The 19,096-nt window shown below is 39.5% G+C and overlaps 1 protein-coding gene across 11 annotated transcripts in view; it reads left to right on the forward strand.

Moving 5' to 3' along the window:
* Nucleotides 1–19,096, forward strand: part of ELAVL4 (ELAV like RNA binding protein 4) — an 83,207-nt gene that overhangs the window by 8,830 nt on the left and 55,281 nt on the right. For 2 of the 11 annotated variants that reach the window (XM_014280861.3, XM_055725132.1), the window contains exon 1: nt 11,152–11,401. The exons of 1 other annotated variant lie outside the window; for it this stretch is intronic. In XM_014280861.3, coding sequence (XP_014136336.1) covers nt 11,393–11,401 — 9 coding nt within the window. In that variant the 5' untranslated portion in view covers nt 11,152–11,392. Of the gene's footprint in view, nt 1–8,109; nt 8,300–8,596; nt 8,729–8,832; nt 8,928–10,785; nt 10,810–11,151; nt 11,402–11,902; nt 12,199–12,388; nt 12,575–19,096 lie in introns of those variants that run through there. 8 more of the 11 variants (XM_027807030.2, XM_014280860.3, XM_055725128.1 and 5 more) reach the window with 8 other exon arrangements.

Genomic DNA, 19,096 nt, shown 5'->3' on the forward strand with positions numbered 1-19,096 from the left:
AGGCTCTTTGTGGTGAAGGCCAGAGTCTTAAACTTAGGATGTCCTGATAGTTGCCAACAGAAAGAGAGAAACAAGGTGCTTGGTGTGTGTAGTCGGGGTAGCTGATGAGTGTTGCGTGCTAGTAGGAGTCTCCTAAGCATCAAAGGTTTTGTGCCCTAGCATGTGGCAGCTGTGAAGTGGCAAAGGCAGGAATAGAGATAGTCATGTCATAACCCAGCAGCCTGGGATAGTCTCCGAAGCAGCTGAAGAGGGTGTCTTCCTGAACAGATGATAGTGCCTAATTGGCCGCCTCCTCAATGTTGACCATCTTGCAGTTACCAGTGAGGTTAGTGGGATTAACTGATTTTCATTGTGCCTTAAATTTAAATAGTGCCATTAATCAAAAAGGTAATGAGCTGAAGTTTCCACTGCTAAACCATGGTATATTGTGGCGTGCACCTGTACTGCCTGATCTTTTGACAGAAGAGAAAAGACCATTCAGGTAGTAGAAACTGAAGGAAGTAATCTGGGGAAAGAGACAATACAGACAGGCTGTGGGATTTTGCCAATTGTTGCAAGCAGTTGAATTTTTCTTTGTAAAATGTTTCACGTCATCACTGATCTCTGGTTTTCCTTTACCTGCAGAAGTAGGACCTCTACCACAGCAGAAAAAATAATATCTAATATCTTACTTTAAGTGGTGTCACATGTTATTTGTTCACTAGGTGTACGTTGGTTATCCATGCTCTTTTGAAATACTACTTTGATTATTTTTTGTGTGTGTGCTCCTGTAGGCTTTGGGGCTATGGAAAATGTTAAAAATAGAGGCCTGTTTCATTTATTAGGAGAGTTTTAAAGTTCCTTCATAGTTCGATATCAGAACAATTAAGTTTTATCTGAGCAGAGCAGGATGTCCCTAGATGCAGGTTACAGTGCATCCAGTGATACTATTAAAAGAAAGATCATTTGTTGTTGCATTGGGGAATCCTTCTAAAACATCAGGAAGACTGCCTGGAAGAATATAAATGTTCAAGCAATGGAGTGAAATACTCTTAAACTGCAGGGTGATGGCCTGTAGCTGGATAGGTTTTCAGAGTAGCTGTTTTGCTGTGATTGTTGCTTCTCCCAACAGTCATAAATTGGATGTACTAGAATCTTTTTTTTTCTTGAGGCTTCTGCTGTTTGTAGTTACGGTCCAGAATCAAAGCTTCCCTTACTGAAGAGAGAGCATCTAGTGTAGAGTTCATGAAATAGGCCTTGGTGGGTTTTCCTTTTGGTAGGATCCACATGTGCCTTATGTGCTTCCAGATATGTTAGGCTTTCCCATGTACAGACCAGCATAGTCCTGGAAGATTTGCTTGGTGTAGCTGTTACTTGTGCATTTAGTGTTGGCATTGTGTCTCAGTCTGTGGTCTGGTTCCCTGGACTGTCTGGAGCTTGCCTTCTTTGAATCACTACTTGTACTTAAGAATGGCTATGCTGAGTTACAGAAAAGATTACACTGTGGTGATAAGAGCTGCCAAAATTCAGGTAAACTTACTTGCATCTAGGTGAGCGTCAACTGGAGACCATCTGCCTTGGACACGTGGTCAACCTGTGGTAGGACTGGTCTGACCGAAGGTGGACTTCCTACCTGAGCTAGGCTCCCTTGGTCATTGCTGGAGATCTGCTTAACACACAGCCAGTGAAGTCAAGACCATGATTCATCTTACTCCAGAAGAGGTTTCTAGAGCAAAACAGATGAATTGTGCCTTGGAAGTGACCATTTCTCATAATTGCTTGTGCAAGGGGGTTTGGAGAGATGAGCTCCCCTGCACATGTATAATCTTAGGTGAGGTAAATTCATCCATGCTACCCCTGGACTGGTAGAGCTCACCCTGTCATGTATGGGTTTTGTCCACAGACTGGTAAAAACAAAAGCAGCCTGGCTACTGCTTCACCTCTCTTTCCTGCCTATTGAGTTAAAAGTTGGTCTGAAGTAGTGAGGAAAACTTAACAGCATGTGGCTGTGGAAGAGGCAGTTCAGAACAGAAGTAAATTGTCTTGGGTGCTAACCTACCAACTTCTCCAGCTCATCTGTACAGATAGATCCCTTGGAACCCAAGCACCAAATATGCATTGCTTAGTAATTGTAACCGAAGATATTTATTAGGAAGGTTAGGCTTCAAACAATTTTTGTAGCTGCTGAACATATTTTTGAATGGGTTTCCTTTTTTAGAAGGTGCTAAAAATACCCATTGTTCTTCATCTGCCCTATTTTAAAGGAAGCTAAAAATCATCTGCTAAGATGTATCTGACACTTTGCAAAGAAGATTTTGAAGAAAACCATAAATGCATATGGAAATGTGTGAGATCTGGGCAGGAAAACCTTAGGGCTTCCTGACAGGGGTCGTCCAGATTCTAAGACACTAGCTCTGTGAACTGTAGAGAGCAAAAAGAGGAGCCACAGGTGACTAATTTATTTAGTTGCCTTTCTTTAGAACATTCCTACTTGTGTGTCAGTAAGGAGAGTTCAGAGTTCGCATTGGTTCTTTCTTAAATGCTGTGTCTATGCAGGTTTTTTCTAACTTCTACCCTCTCTGTATTTTACCTTTTGTTCTCCTTACGGTTATAAAATTGTCACTTCTGTAATTTGAATTAGGCACTAGAGAGTTGTGTGAGCCATGTTCATGAGGGAGCCGTTTATCACTGAGTTTTGGGGTACCTTATTGGTGCAGCTTATTTAACTTTTTTTCTCAAGGAGTAGAATAAAATTATGTACATGGGAAGCTTTTCACAAGCCCTGAGACTTGCAAATACAAGTGTAAACTTCAGAGCATGAGGCAAGCTTGATTTATTCAGTTAAGCAGTTTTAAACTTTCTCCTTTTAAGCACCCTGGGTTTGGGGATAGGTTCCATTATAGGGTTTGCCCAGATGTGATTATGAGGGGGGTTTATATATGAAATTGTAATACTTACTTGCATTCTGCCTACTCTTACTAAAATACTGTAAGTGCCAGAGGTTCTAACAAGAAGTAATTGGATAATTAATAGCTTTTGATACTTTTTGTTGTCTTTATTCTCTTTGGTATCTTCCCTGGTTCTGTATCCTTCCTGTGTAATTGCAAAGTTGCAGGAGACATAACCCTTCTGCATGCTGTTTGTAGGTCTGTTTTGATTCCTGCTGTACCTCTCTTCTGATCCAGCCACCTCATACTCTTCCCCAGATCTTTTTCTGATCGCTGTCTCAAAGCTTGGAAACATCAGCACATTAATCCCCCTTTCAGGTTTTTATCTTTGTTCTTGTTATTGATATTATTTGGCCTGAGTGCAAGGTGTATAGCACACTGTATTACAGATTAGTTTAAAGTGAATGCATCAACTTTCCTAAAATTAGGCAATGCTTGTTGAAAGACCCTGTTCACATTTTTTATGAGGGTTTTTGTGCTCATACATAGGCACATTAAAAATGGCTGATCTCATGTAAATCTCCCTGGTAAGTCTAGAGTTCTTCAGTGTCTAGGTCCTTTCATTATTTACAAGTAAATACATTTTAAAAATGCAGTCATAAATCTTTGAGAAGTCTTCATTTGTGCTCAGTTGAAACTTTACTAACTGCATTATACAAAATAGCAATGCAGAAACATTTTAACTCTTTGTCTGTATGTAGGGTTGAATCCTGCTTGTAGTGATGGGAAAGCAAGCTGTAGAATTTAGGGTGTCTGATGTTTAATCTAAGTTTTAACATCTCTAAATTTAAATGGAAGAAAACAAAATCAGGGAACTGAAAGCACTGAAATATATATTCCTGAGCCAAAAGTAAGAGAACTGGGAAGGGAGAAAAGAATTGCTGGTATCTCTTACTGCTGTATTAACATGTTTACCTAGTGTATACTGCCGTTTGCTTTTCACTCTTCCAGCCCTGACTGTGGGTTCTTTAAAATGGATTGAAAATTGGCCAGACAAGATGTACTGTGTGACTGAGTGGATGCTGTGTTTTGCAAAACGTTAGTTAGGAGACAGAAGAGGAGCAAGGAGCTAAGGTGCCAAGGACATCACGGGCCTTCGGACATTCTGGGAAGGTGCTGAATCATCTTCTCCAAACCCTTCCTGCATTGTAGCAGAGATGTTGACCCACATCCCTGGTAGGTGTGTACCCTGACATTAACCTCAGCAAAAGCTTCCTGTGATTCACTGACATACATGCGTGCCTAAATCTGTGTAGATACCCAGCTTTCTGGGCACAGTTTGGAAAATGAGGATGTGGTTCCTATCACTTGAGACTTCTCTCACCATCAGAGCTATTTACATCTATTCATTTTGTAACCTCTGTGTTCTGGTGTGCCCTGGAGAATTTTTTTCCAGTCTCCCAGCATTCAAGCATAAGTATCCACAGTGGGATTTGCAAATACACATCTTTGGAAAATTGGTGTGTGGTACTTAGAGCAGCTATGCAGCATCCAAATTGCACATCTCATAAGGCATGAAAGAGAAAGTGGGCAAGCAACATTAAATGGTGTATTTGTGCAAAAGCAGCTGAAGTGTTATTTCTGTGGGAACTGTGATTACTTTCTTAAGCTTCATGTATCTAAATTCCTCATTAAGGGTTGCAAGTATATAGGAGGAATTTTTTATCTGGTTTTGCATCTAGCGTCTTTCCATTCCAGACCTCTTTAAGGAGCTAGATCTACTAGTTTGATTTTTTTAATATTTTTTTTTCCTGGGCACAGTCAAAAAGGTGATAGTGTTTCCAGGTAGATCCGTGGCATATTAATCTCCCCAGCATCAAGAAGAATCTCAGTGCACCAGATAGCTCTGCTGCTGATGCAATGTACTTGTACAGCTTGTCAGTGGGGTCCACAGCAGGGGCAGAAGAGGAGGCAGGGGCAGGGTCCCTGCGTTGCCAAGAAGATCATAAAATAAAAGAAACTAAAAAGCTCCAAACCATGTCAGTCATCTTTTTCACCTACTAATTCCTCAAAAAGTGTATGGTATTTCAGTCTTGCCTTTTTTTTTCTTGTGGGTAGTGTTTGAGTATCATGACTTACATATTTTTGTAGTGAAAACTTAATCTGACTTCTTTTCCTCAAATACATGAATTCACTAACCTTAAAGAGCAGTTTCCTGAGGAAGATTTTCAGTGTCATGCAGTGCTAACAGTCACAGTCACCCACTCCTGCGTAATTTCCACAGGGCAGTTGGTAGGGTGTGTACTTTGCTGGCTGTTTTTTAAACTATTCAGTAGCCAAATAAACTATGTTGTTGTTTATATATACACTTGATTGTAAACTGTTCAAACAACAGGAGGGGAAAAAACCTTACTGTAATAGGTAAATAACCTGTCCAGCCATTGTTTTTCCCTCCCCTGGTCCATCCTGTCTCCTGCACACACATACAGGGAAGGGCAGTCTGCTTAATGGGACTGATTTTCTGTTGTTGTTTCTTCCTGAAGTCTGACTTTGGGTTAAGTGCAACGAACAATTTGGCTGTAGCTTTTTCACCTGAGTTTGACTTTCACCACCTCTGAATTGCACATTTAGCTTTTCACATTTGCTTGTTACTTCATGGATGGTTAAAATATTTCATTTCTTCTCTCTGTGTACATTCATTAGGGGCTTGCACCCCTTCATGTTCCTTTCTGTTGCTCTGTTTTAGTTAGTAATGCAGTGAATTTGCTGGTGGTATAGAATGTAGAGGTTATTTTAAATTATTATGAGATCAGGTGATGAAAAGGCTGTGTGTAAGCTAAGTGTTGTTAAAGGTAGTGTTGATGTGGTATCTTGAACTGGAGGCTGTTTCTGCAGAGGTTCTTGAATTACTGCATAGGGCAAACCCTAGTGCTTGCATTGTGTAATGTCCTCTCCCAGCCCATTGCCTTCTATTAAATCACTTTGTAGTTCAAATCCATCTCTTAACTCTCTTGCATGCATCTCCTTTGTTCATCATCCACCTGCACCCTCCCATCTGTCAAACAACAAAATACTCTTTGATCAGAATTAAATATTAACTTTGATAGGAATGTCTTAGAAATGAATAATACAGTTCTAGGTGTAAATGTTTAGTCCTCGGGAAGAGTGGAAAATGAGGTTATGGAAAATGCCAGGTTGTAGTTCACAGGCAGCAGCATTTAAATGGTTTACTATAATCATATTAGGATAGAATTAAACTGAGTTCTTTATTTTGTACTGCAGTGAAATAGGGCTGTTACTTGTCATTTTCTCCTCCCTCTTGCTTTGATTAGCGTGAAAACTCAAGCAGCAAAAATTACAGGAGTTCTGCAGCAGTGCACAGAGAAACTGGTGTGAGAAGGTTTGAGTTAGTTTTGTGTCCTTGCACATGAGAGCTCTGGCGCTTCCCTAATAGACTGAAAATGAGACCACTGCTGCTTTATAAGAGGTCTGTTCCAGTCACATTGCTCTACAGCTTGGCAGATGGTGGCATGTGAATGGCTTCATATTGATTGGATGGATTTGCCTCAGGGTAAGAGAAGTGTGGGTCCTTAAAGATGCACTTCCAGATTCTTTCTTTCTATTTTGAAAAAAAAAAGTGTACTCATAAAACATTTCTCTTTATTAAAGTCAGAGGAGTGTGTGGTGATCAAAGCACTGAAGTTACCTGGAAATAAAAAGTCCTTAAATAGATTATCATAAAGACCGAAAAGCCAAGAATACTTAATTTACTAAATGATTACGTTTTTACATTAGAAGAAAGTGACACTTTTAATTAGTGTTCAAGGCATATGGTGAATGAGAAAATAAGCTTATTTCATGCAAACAGAAATCGATGCAAATAACCTTTCTTCTCATATAAAAAGGGATGACTTGAAACTCAATACATATTCAAGAAGGTTAAGTCATTACTGCATCACTTTAATATTAGTTAAAGGCCAACAAAGAAAATCACTACGCTGCATGTACTTACTCAGCAAGGATTGCTATAAATGAAAGAATTAGGTGATTGTACTTTTGTAGGTGATAAATCTGAAGAAGCCCTTGTCCATACAATGCATTTATTCTTTAACCTTGTTAAATAACTTTTTGGGTTCTGCTTTAGCACAGGTGGTTGCCAGAGGTGTCTTAATTCTCCAGCAATTGATGCCAGCTGGTAAAGACATTATGTGATGCTCTTTGTTTATTGTTCTTTCTCACACCTCTGTTTTGTGCTTCAATCTTGTAAATGTTGTTTGTAAATCCTTCAGTATGAAATGACTTTTCAGATGTGTTTGTACAGCACCTAACACAAATATCCCAATCTCATTCAAGCCTCTGGGTGCTGCTGTAGAGTGTTGCGTGAATTCTTTTTTTTTTTATAGTAATGCAAGTATTCCTTGAGGTATGTGACCTTAAAGCGCAAAAAACCTAATACTTAAATAGCTTACAGACATGTAGGAATGGGGACAGTTTGATAACTTTGGAGACTTGGGTGCAGTTGAAAACTGGATCCTTTCCGTCTGTTTTAGTCTTGTGCTCTGTTGCGTGCAACAGTGGCTTCATAAATGAATTGAAGCCAAAATACGTCATAGCAGTATCTTATCAAGTTGTCTTCAAATTTGCTTGAAGGTATAATTCATATTTTCTAACAGACTCTACCCACATGTGAATTATTTACGTGCTGAATTTTGTGCTTCCATGAAAGAACATGGTAGTGCTGAACTTAATGCTAATTTTGTTTCTTCTGCAGTACAGACCATTTCTATGGACGTGCTTTCCCTTTTAATTACACTTTGTTCTCAGAACTGATTGGATTTTACCTTTTAGTTCATTTTTGCCGAATGAAATGCTTCTGTGTAAATTTTAAGATCCCTTTAAAAAAAACATAATCAGTGGTAAAAGTTAAGTGATTTTTAGGGGGTTTGTGTGTGGGCTTGCCTCTGGGGAGGAAAGGGCATAAAACTGCAATTTTTTTTTTTCCCTCCCGCTTGATAAGCATAGGGGCATTTATGCTGTATATCGCAACCGGCAGCTATTCCAAGAAAAATCTTTAAGATGGTTACTTGGATCTGTGTACACTGCCCACCTGGTGGTTATGGAGTGAACTGTTACTTTAAAGAATAGTTTAAACAACAGCCATGTTTGGGGCAGGCTAATCTTGCAAAGAGAGCAGTACATATAACAGGAGTCTACAGTGTGATAAGGGGAAAATTCAGCTTACTGACTAGATGTTTTAATGTGCGAACTCTAGGGAAATAACATATTGACTATTCTGTTGTGCGCAAGAAAATTGAAGAACCCTTTGCAGACAGAGGGCTTGCAAAGGATTCTTTCTGTTTCTCTTAACCAAAATCTGTGGCAAGATGTTTGAAATCAGCAGGACGCTTAATGCTGCTTTGTTAAATAATGAGGTAATATTTTGTCACTTTCTCTGGGCAGCATCTGTTTTTTCTCCTTTTTCATATGTTTGTGAAGGATTCAGTTTAATCTTAGGAAAGTAAGAGATTTTTTAAAAAATCATTCTTCAATTTATGTTTTTTTTCTTTTGATGCTTTTGAGAATTGGGTTGTCTTTTATTTGCGGTTTCAATCGGCTGCTGTTGCCTAGGACATTATGCCACGTAAGGCTTCTAAACTGCACAGAGTAGGTAGTTATTAACGCTGAATTGGCTTCTGGTATAGTCCATCTGGGCTCTGTATGAGAGAGCTTGCTAGCGGCTACTGATGCTAAGATACCCGCAACCTTTGGGATGTATGCGTGGTGGAGAGGGGCTCAGTGATATGAGATCACTTCTTTTAAGGGAAACTGTCATTAATGAGTCAAGAAACTGCTCATTTATGGTAAGGAGAAGGAGGGGGGGCTGGGAAACAACCCTGTGATTTCATTTTGATATTGGATTAGCTGTTTAAGACAAGTTTCTTTTTGTGGGGATGGAAGATTGCATTAAAAATATGCTTTGCTCAGGGGCTTGCTGGCTGATGCTGGAGAGACTGTATAGAGAATCTGATGCTTTACAAATGTCACAACCGTGATGCGGTGGTCAGTCCCTTACCCTGAAAGATAAATAGTACTATTGGAAACATGAGAATAAGGTTGACTTTTTCAACAATAGGATTCTGCCTTTGTCTTTAGACAGAGGCCTCTGAGGGTGTTTGAGCATTTGTTTTAGCGTTCCTCGGAAAGACTGCATGTGTGGGGTGCTTTTGGGGACAGTGGTCAGTGTGCAGGGTACCTGGTTTTGTAAGACTGATAAGATAGCTAATTTTTCAGAGGGGCAGCGTGCAATTGTTGTTTCAGAAAAATGGCTGAATCTTTTGATATTCATAACGAATTTATAGTAACAAAGTAGGCTGAAGTTGGAAAGACTTAAAAATAATTTCTGGATGCCTTCTTTGGTGGTGTTAACCCCTGAAGAGACCTTGAGTAAAAATTTGCATTACAAATCTAACTTTAATATTCAATGTATATTTGCACAAGAATGTATGGTAATATACTAGCTGTGTAGCATTTTTATGCCTGTGTGTTCAGTCTAATAGATCACTTGAGCTAGGAGATCTATCTTAGGAGCTAGTTTAATCTTTACTAGTTTTGACCAAGCTACAAATGTGCTCAAAAAGATGCATGGTGAGAGAAATCCTCTGCAGCCTTTTACATTGTTCATATTTTAATTGAATTCAGTGCTCATTCCACAAATAGATTGTATGATGTCTTTTAAGTGTGATTTTTCTCTTTGCTTGGTCTGATTGTAGCTAGATTTTGTATGCTCCCTGTATTTCATATGTTTTACTGGTGTGTTTAGTCTGTGTGTGTGTTTGAGTGTGTCTGTGGTTTAAGGAAATTTAAAATGCACAGAATGCCAGCTCAGAGCTTAGTAGTTTGGAGGGAATGTTTATACATCTAAAAAAAAGAAAAAAACCACAAAACTTCTAGAACAATGATTATCTGATTACATATTTTTGAAAATGGTTTTGGTGGTTTGTAGCTAGGTTATCTTTCTCCAGGAAAGCTAAGTGAGCTTATAACGTGGCCCATCCTAGCTTTCTCTGTTTTTAGCTCTCAGGTTTAAAAATGCTTGCAATGATACTGAATTTTTAAAAAACATACTTGACTGTTGAAAGAAATGTGTGAATGGTAAAATTAAATGATTCGTACGTATGTTAATGGAGTAATACTCAGTCATTTTGGTGGATGTGAACATAAATTCAAGGTTAGTTGCAATTACAGGATGCCATGCCTTGTTACTTTTGCCAAAATGTGCTTTAGGAAAATAACTTCAAGTAAGATAAAGGAATGCTTCCGAACTTGTGAGAATTTTTAATTAACTTGCCATGCTTGGGAGGTGGTTAAATATTGTTGTTTGGAAGTGAAGTTTTGTTAGTTTGTTGGTGGCAGCAAGTGGAGGATTAATGAGTGTGCATTGTTAAGTTAAGCACGTTCCTCTCTAGGGCTGGAAAAAAAAAAATTCTTTTAAATGCCCAAAGTTTGCCATTTTATCTCCTGTAGAGCTGAAGAATAATGAAGCAAGGTGGTGAAATAATTCTGAAATACTACTGTCATTCGGGGAGAGTGCTCTGATAAATAGGTGTCTGCTGTGCCTTAGACAGCGTCAAGTGGCAGCAATATCAAATCCACTTCTAAAAATACGTATTTAAAAAAAAAAAAAGAAAAGGCAAACAACACTCACAGGGCCGAAGGAAGGAGAGATGGGTTGATTATTAAGATCAATAGTACCTGAAAATAAATGCAGCTTTAAATGCATGTCGAAGTGCTTTTGTTGTGCCTTTAAGCCTAGAGGCAGATCATTAAATATGCATTTCTCCGGAAAGCAACTGTCGAAAAAGATAAGGTGGTTAAAATACGCCGGACCTGGGAGCCGGGCGTGCAGGAGGTAAGAAGATGTAGGCACTGAAGCATGGCCGAGGTATGACATCGCTGCGGCCGAGTGCGCCGGTGGGGTGGGAAGAGGTTAAAAAAAAAAAAAAGAAATATTTTTTAAAAAAATTAAAAATACAGGGATGCGTGTTGTTTCTTCAACCGGGCCTTAATTACTAGACACAAGCAGCAGTTCAGAAATCTGGTCTCTGTTGTTGTAGAGGTCACCAAATCATTAACATTGTCAATCTGGCAGCGGCTAATTTCAATAGCACCTGATGTCGCAACGCCTCCCCGAGCGGCGGCGGCCAATCAGCGCCCGCCCGCCGCTGACAGATGGTCCCATAAATGGATGTAAAGGGGAGACGCCGGCAGCCAGTTCCAGCAGGGCTCCGCGCCGCTCCGCCCGCCGCCGGGGGCTGCCGCACGGGGACAGCGGTACCTGATTTTTAAAAAAAAGAAAAAAAATAATAGAGAATTTATTATTATTAATATTATTATTCGCGCTGCACAAACGTCTAGCACTGTGCTTTGTGGATCTTTAAAAAATAATAATAAAAATAATTCCCTGAAACCTTAGCAAATCTGTAGAAGAGTTGAAGCCTTTCAAGACCCAATATTTGCCATTAAGAATGGTTATGGTAGGTATTAGTAGATTTAAAATCGGATTGTAGCGGGTTTATATATATATAGAGGTAGATATAGAAGCTAACATACAGATTTTCCCCGAATCTGCATCATTCTCAGTCTGTGTTTTCACATGAATTTAGTTTTCTGCTACTGATTTGTTTGTACATGATCTCTCCCTTTCCCCCCTCCCTTTCTCTCTCCCCCTCTCTCTCGCTCTCTCTCTTTCATATTTAATGTGTGCGTATCCTTTAATAAAGGATGTACTTTGTCATTTTAAGGTAATTGCGATTTCTCTCAGAATAAAGAAAAAAGCTCATTTCTAATGCAAGGCTGGTACGTGGCTAACTGAAATGCAAAAGGAGGAAGAGGCTTTTTTTTTTTTAAGTGGTGGAGGTGGGGGGGGAGTTAATTTCCACATTGACATTTTGGAGATACAAATGCAGAGCAAAATCCTGGGGGGGGGGGGTGGGGGGGGGGAGGGGGGGTGGGAAAGCCTAGAGATTGGTAATTTTCTTTTGGTGGACTGCGCAATAGGTATGGTAATTTTAAAAGAGGGTGATTTATATGAGCTTCAGTAAATGCTGCATATTGTATTTCAAAGAGTTTCCTGTCATGACCTCATAAAAAGAGGAGGAGGCTTGTATGTGTTGCAGTGCCTAGTATATGTCGATTTTGTTGCATCGTTGGGCAGCAGCGCTGTAAGAAGGAATGTCAGCTTTTACATAACGCTCTTTTTGCTTTTGACTCTGTGAGGGGCTGTAAGGGTCCATCTTTGTGATCACAGATGGAGTGGAATGGCTTGAAAATGGTAAGTGAACGGGGAGAGCCTGCTCATGGGGTTTTGTCTCGCTTCTCGCGTGCCTCGTGAATTTCTTTTGTTCGGGGTGGCGGATTGTGAGTCATAAAATAAAATTAGAGAGCCTTGTTTATTTTTTTGTGGGATATGTCTGCCTGTGTGTGTATATATATCTATATATCTATTTAACGTATCTAACTGTGATGGCACTTCACAGCGTTTCCATTGAACGTTGCATTTCAGTTGAGCGAGGATGGTCTCTGCTGACAGTCACGGTGTCATTGTACCGCATGTGCCTGGCGGATCAGGCAGCCGATGATGCCTTTTAATCTCCGTTTGTATTACACCAGCCTTAAATACAAACCTAATAATCGCCTCTAAAATTCAGGTATTGCGTTTCCTATGGAGCCGGTGCTGTAGAGGATGGATGGATGGATGGGTGGATGGAAGGGTGTGTTTTTTTTTGTGTCGGGGTGGGGGCTGGGGGGGTGGGGGGAGCTGTGTTGTTTTGTGCTTTTTTAAATGCCAGGAGAAGTCAAAGCCATTTATGTGAAAAATAGTATTTCTATTTTTAGACTATATTCTCCTGGCAGAGGAGCCCGGACGTGCTCGTCTCGTCCCCTCTTTTGTGCTTTCCTTACAGATTGTGCAAAATGGCATGATCAAATACAACTGCCGGGGACTCTGGGCTGTGCCGAGCGGGGCGACCCGGGGTGGGGGCTGGGACCAAACCCGCACAATACCCATCCCTCCTGCCAGCCCCATGGGATGCTGGGGGGTGCGGGGGTGTGGGGGTCCCCCCTTCCCTTAATTTAACGTTTTGCAGACTTTTGCCGCGGATATTTATTATAACGGGGAAACAAAGCGACGGTCTTTTCCCATTCTTACAGGATTGTCTTTGTCTAGCTGCTTGTTTTGATGGGTGTAAAACAAATAAGATTAGACTGAGCAGCCGAACTGAAAGCGATAGCTGGGAGGAAAAGCCAATGAAAGGTTGCCGGGGAAACGAGCATAGGGGAAGCTGAGTGGGGGAGCAGGTGGCAATCATGTGGGAATACTGCAAACAGTGTAAAAAAAAAAAAAAAAATCTAAAAAAAAAAAAAAAGCAGGGGCTACCTCGATTATCTCTGCTGTTCTTTGTGGCAGTCACAACTTTAATTATTCTTTATAAATAGGTGTTAATTACATTTCTGGCTCAGGCTTACAGTGATTTCTAGAAATCTGGTTTTAAGCATCTGTTCTTTCTCTTCTGCAAAAGAGGGTTATCTTTCTTTTTTTTCTCCTTCCCCCTCCCTGCTGTGAAATTGTACGTGCAAAAAATTGCAAGGAATCCTGTGAGGCAGTATAAAAAAAAATGTAAATTATATTGAATGAAGTTGACAGAGGTATAATAGTGAACTCCCACAGCTGATAGCTTCTGCAAATCATTTCTTAGAATTTTCCAGCAAATGTCCCTATGAGAACAGTAGGTAGAATGAATTTACCCTAAGCAGTGATTTTGTGTTAAGTGATATTGGTATTTTTACAAAATCAGATGGTTATATGGCAGAATAATCAGTTCAGGGGAGTTCACCATATCCTAGGGTTTATGCACTGAGCAGAATTTACAAAAATAATGAGATTATTCTTCTCTGTGTCTCCAGCCCCACCTTTAGCCACAGTCTTATTATGTATCTGCTGGAGCAATATCCACTTCCACTGTCAGGCTCCTTGTGGCAACTTTACTTTTTAAACCACAGCTGAATATTTCACTAATTGCGATGGTCTCTTATTGTAGTGGCAAACAATAATGGGAAATAGCTATTGGTGCTAGAAGTGTTAGAAAAGCGTAGTAGACTAGAAAGTGATAGACGGTAGTGTAAAAGATACAAAAAATGTGGTTGTCCAGAAAATACTCATCTATCACACATCAGGAGGCACAAGGAGAAGCAAAGCAAGAATATAGAACACGCCTTTCTTTCTGTCTTCTGATTTTTGGATATTTTTACTTTCTTCCTTTTTCTGGTGCAGGGTTACTTGGAATGCTTATTGAAGCAGGAATGATAGTGCTTAGTTTAAATATGAATAAAAAAGAAATTAAATCCCCCTTTTAATTTGCTTTGTTTTAAGTATTGCTTCTGCTGCAGTCCTTTCTGTGAAGAAGTAATTGAATGGCCCTCTGACAACTGCACTGCTTTACAATGTTGGGGGGGCAAGGAATCTCAAGGGTGTGTGTGCGCCTGTGAAAAATTTTATATTTTATAGTCTGTGCATGTGCACAGAGATGTATTCTGACATGCATTGTAATTGTACGTGAGAGTAAAATAATTTTTCTTCTGTTGAAAACAGAGATACAGTGTTCTAAATCTGTTAACTTAGCCATGACAATAAATAAGGGTGCCTTTTATTATACACAGCTGCATTGTTTGTTTTAAGAGTCATCAGCTAGTAGTTACATTTTCATTTTCTGTTCAATTTGGTGTTTCTACAAAGACTTAAAAATAATGTAACCCTTGTTTTATGGTGCACGTGTTCCTGCCCCAATCTTTCTCTTTTCTTTGTTTTAAGATTTTATTAATGAATACAGCCTGCATGTACATAAATGACATTTTTCTTTTTGCATGTAAAAGATCGCATTGTATATCCCCATATAGAAAAACAGCTATTAAGTTAGTGAAATTAAATTAAGATTGGTACAAATATTAAAAGGTTAAAACTTAAAACCTCTTTCTGCTCAAACAAAGGTAGAGAAAATGTAGTTGTCTTTAGACATGATAGTTTCTTTAAAAAATTGTTCTCTTGGTGAACTACTAGTCAGAAGGGATGAGATACTACAATTGGATATTGATGCAACGTGAATACCAGCCATCAGTTTAAAATCGTATCCCCATGTACTCTACTAATCAAGTTCCCATGTTAGTCAACAGTGGAGAGGCATCCCTGTGTCTAGCTTGGTTGCCTCCTTCGCTTTCTTCCTCTTTATTAATTTTACCGTTTTGAGCTCTCTCAAAGTGAGCCTGAGCTGTTGTGACAAAGGATGGTTACAAGAGCTGGAAGGGGTATACTTAAAAATCCCATTTGAATGGGTGTGGAGTAGTCTTCATCATCTTTATTTGGTCCTTTTAAATATTGTGACTCTATTGAAAGAAAATCCAGTTGCATTAGTCTTACATATATTTAATGTATTAATTTTTTTGAAATAATATCTTCTAGGTTACAGTGAATTTTTTTCCTCAACCTTCCTACTTGGTATGCTGGGAGTGTACTAATTAAATGCAGGTTATTTTCTGTGTGTAATTCATACTGTTGGTACATAACCTGGAGCCACTCCACACCCCGAGGTTTTTAAAAAGAAATGAAGTATGATTGTGTCCCATATTCTAGCAGGGGAATTTGTTGTTTTCTTTGGGAACTTGCACTTTCAAAATAATTTCAGCAAACACCCCAGGCAAGAAATGGGCAGCAGCAGAGAATATTATAGCGAGAGGGGGAGAGATTCAGATAACTCAACAAATCCACTTGTCTGTTTTGGCAATCTGTGTCCACTAGACAACTCATTTGCATGCCTGGACACATTAAAATGTACATTTGTTTGTCTGTGGGACAGCTAACTGGATACACTCTGATGCACTGGCAAATACTGCAATGCAGTATTTTTTCAATGTCATTGGGGTTTTGGGGGAGAAGTGGGCACAAACAGTCCTTTTGCAAGTGAGGCGATGTTAAGAAGCATGGTACCTCTGTAAAGGATAGGCCAGGTTTTGCAGAATTTGCTAATCTGTGATGGAAAGTCACCCCTCCCCCATTGCACTCCTCTCCCTCGCTTGCTCTTTTTTTTTTCGTTCAGAGTAGGACGGAGGAAGAGATGGGTATGCATGTATTTTTATGTGTGTGTTCATGCATGTGTATCTTCCCTTCTCGTTTGAATGGACACTGAGGAAAATGCTAGGATTTGTATGAGAAGGGAAAGAGTGTTTGCATAATGTAATGTTTTCCAGTTGTTTGTGTAAATGTCCAGTTACCAGCAGCGTAGGACTTCCAAGTAACTTTAAAAGCAGGGTGCATTTTTCGGTTTCTAAAGAATTTTGCAAGGAGAAGGGTAATGTTTCAACTCAACAAGTGTAATAGCTTCAATCCTAACAAAAATAGCATTTAATGGGGACCTGTACCTCTCCTTTGCCTTTGCATTTGAGTACATTTAACTATTTGAGATAATTTAAAGTGAGGATGTTGGAGAAATGGATGTAAAGACTGTTCGCTTGCTTGCTTTTTCCCTTCAAATGATCAATCTTTACTTTCTAAAATACTGGAATTATTTTAGGTGCGGGGAGCTTTTGTAGGTCACTAGCTTTACAGCAAGAAGAAAGCTTTGAGGGAGAAAAGGTCTCAATGTGTCAGAGGCAGTAATTGTCTAAAATTAGCCGCCTAGAAAAGGCAGGAAAGGCTTGGAGGAAAGAGAAGGAGGTACTAATATGTGAAACAGCACTGTGCTAGTCGGGGAGATAATGAGTGATAAATTTGAACTGGTGCAGTGGTGTGATGCCCATTAATTTCTCAGAACCTTGACTTTGCAGGTTTGTTACTCTGTTGTTCACACCTTTAATTATAACCAGTTTTGGATGATAGCTTGGGGCATTGAAGATGAGACCTTTTGTTTGTTGTTTACTTACTTAAGTATCCAGGTTTGCAATAGCACTGGAACATCAGTGTTAGAAACTAAATGCTTTCAGATGAGATAATAATAATGCAATTAATTTTTGCAACTACCTAACATTTTTATTTGTAGCATTTACATTGCCTGCATAAATTCATTAAGAATTAGTTTAATAGAACCAGCATCAGGTTGATCTTTATTTTCTGTCACTGTAATCAATGTTTTTCCTAAATGTTTTGGAGCTCCTAATGCATTATTGCTTCTTTAGGGCCCCAAAAAGTAGAGAGGAAGCTGAGAGCCTGTCTTACCTATTGTTCTACCATTGACTGTGTCTTATGTGAGGACTTCCACCTTAATGATGAAAATCTGTAAAAGTCAGGAAATGCTGCGAACCAGTTAGGAGTCGTTAATTAAGTGAGGTGAAAAGACAGAATATTCAGAAAAAAACTAATTTAAAAAAATGGCTAAATCTTTATGCATGCTCTCTGGAAATGGTTTAGTTGCACAGTAAAATACAAGCCTGGCTTTGACATTAGAGTCATGATGTATATAAAATTCTGTAGTACGCCTTTGTTGCTAAGGCACACGCAATTGCATCAGCGATGCTGTTGTGATAGGAAGTTATATGTCTCTGAATTCAGAGGGGGGGGGAAATACTTGGTTTCATTTATTTCATTGTTTTAATATTAAACTTTTTTATTGTTATAAAAGCTCGTAAACATTGTGGGTTGGTATTTTTCCCAGTGTGGAGCCACATGCCAGTATTTTTCGGAATCGGCATGGTAGTGTGTTTGACGGCTTTTGAGCATTCAGAACTCTTGTAGGTAGAGGCAGTGCGGTAATGTATGTTTGTTTCAAAACCAACACAAATGACTAAGGGAGGTGGTTCTGCCATTCACAGTGCTTCGAGAAGTTTCCACACGTAATGTGTCTGTGTCCACGTAAGTGATTTTTGGTGTTGGCGGAGGGCAGCAATGCCACTGGAGCCATTCCAGTAGCATTAAGTCCTTCAGATCCAGCCACTTTGCTGCGTACCTGGGTGCGTTCACTGAGCTGTGGAAGGAAAACCAAACAGCTCCCTCTGGTTTTCGCTTCCAGAGGGACGTTTGGTGTGAATGTCCCATCTGACCCTCCATGTAGAGACCAAAAAGATTGCTGCTGGAGCAGGTAACTGCACTGTGCGTGGGCCCTGTGTCTTGGTCTGTAATTGCATGCACGCTTATCTGGAATAGCAGATTGTTTTATCTGAGCACTGCGAAGTATTTACTCCCAGGTTGAGTGCTGTAGAAATGCTTTTGTAGGAACATGAGGGATGAAGGAAGCTTGTCCTTCTTATTTTCCCTCCTCTTACGCATCTTTCATTATTGCATACTGGAAAACTAGCAGGGACAGCAATAATCACAATTTATAATTTAAGGTAGATCTGACTGCTCTTGTAATGTTACGTCTTAATTGTCCAGAAAGGACATAGAATTCCAGGGACTGACTCTGTTCCCTTGTCTCTCCTGCTGCAGGCCAGGGCAGTTGCCAGAAGTCCACATTTCTTTACTGCTATTAAAAGCAAACCTGATATTTGTGAATTTGAGAATTATTATTCGTAGACTAAACTTCCTCAGAAGATTTCACAGTGGGGATTTTTTGTTTAATATGTGGATTAATTTAAACTCTTGATGTCTGTGTGCTTAAAGTGTATGGTAGTCAACCTCTTTATAGTAGTTCTGGTTTGAGAGGGTGGTAGTAAATCACACAGGCAGAATACTAACACACCTTTTTACTGCGTTGAACACTAATCTAGGGAGGAGGCCATGTGTTTTCTCAGTCCTTCTAAGCTGACACATAGCCTCCCATAGCCATCAGCAGTTTGATGTTAGATAACCTGTGTTTGAGTCATGAATTTTATATTATTTCATGCAGTTAAGTCACTACTGTGGTGAAGTGTTTGGATTTGGGATCAGATATACTCGGAGGTATTTGTTTTTTTACTTGATTAAGTGTTTATAAATGTGGCTGTCGATTGCTGTACTTTTATTAATCTTCTACTGGTCATCCTTATCTTCAGATGGTGGTCAGTGACTTTTTGCTTTACTATGTGCAGAAGAACTTGTGGGCAAAGACTCATGCTGTTATATCTGTAGAGCAGAAGGCACAGTCACGACACTGTAGAAGTAATAATGCACATAAACAAATGCTCCTTAAATAAAAATAGTTCTAATACTGTTCCCTGTATATGTTTGTTCCAAATGAAGTTACTGGCAGTAGATGAGTAGGGGGAAGTTG

This window comes from Falco cherrug, chromosome 12 (genome assembly GCF_023634085.1).
Source record: "Falco cherrug isolate bFalChe1 chromosome 12, bFalChe1.pri, whole genome shotgun sequence".
Classification (NCBI taxonomy): domain Eukaryota; kingdom Metazoa; phylum Chordata; class Aves; order Falconiformes; family Falconidae; genus Falco; species Falco cherrug.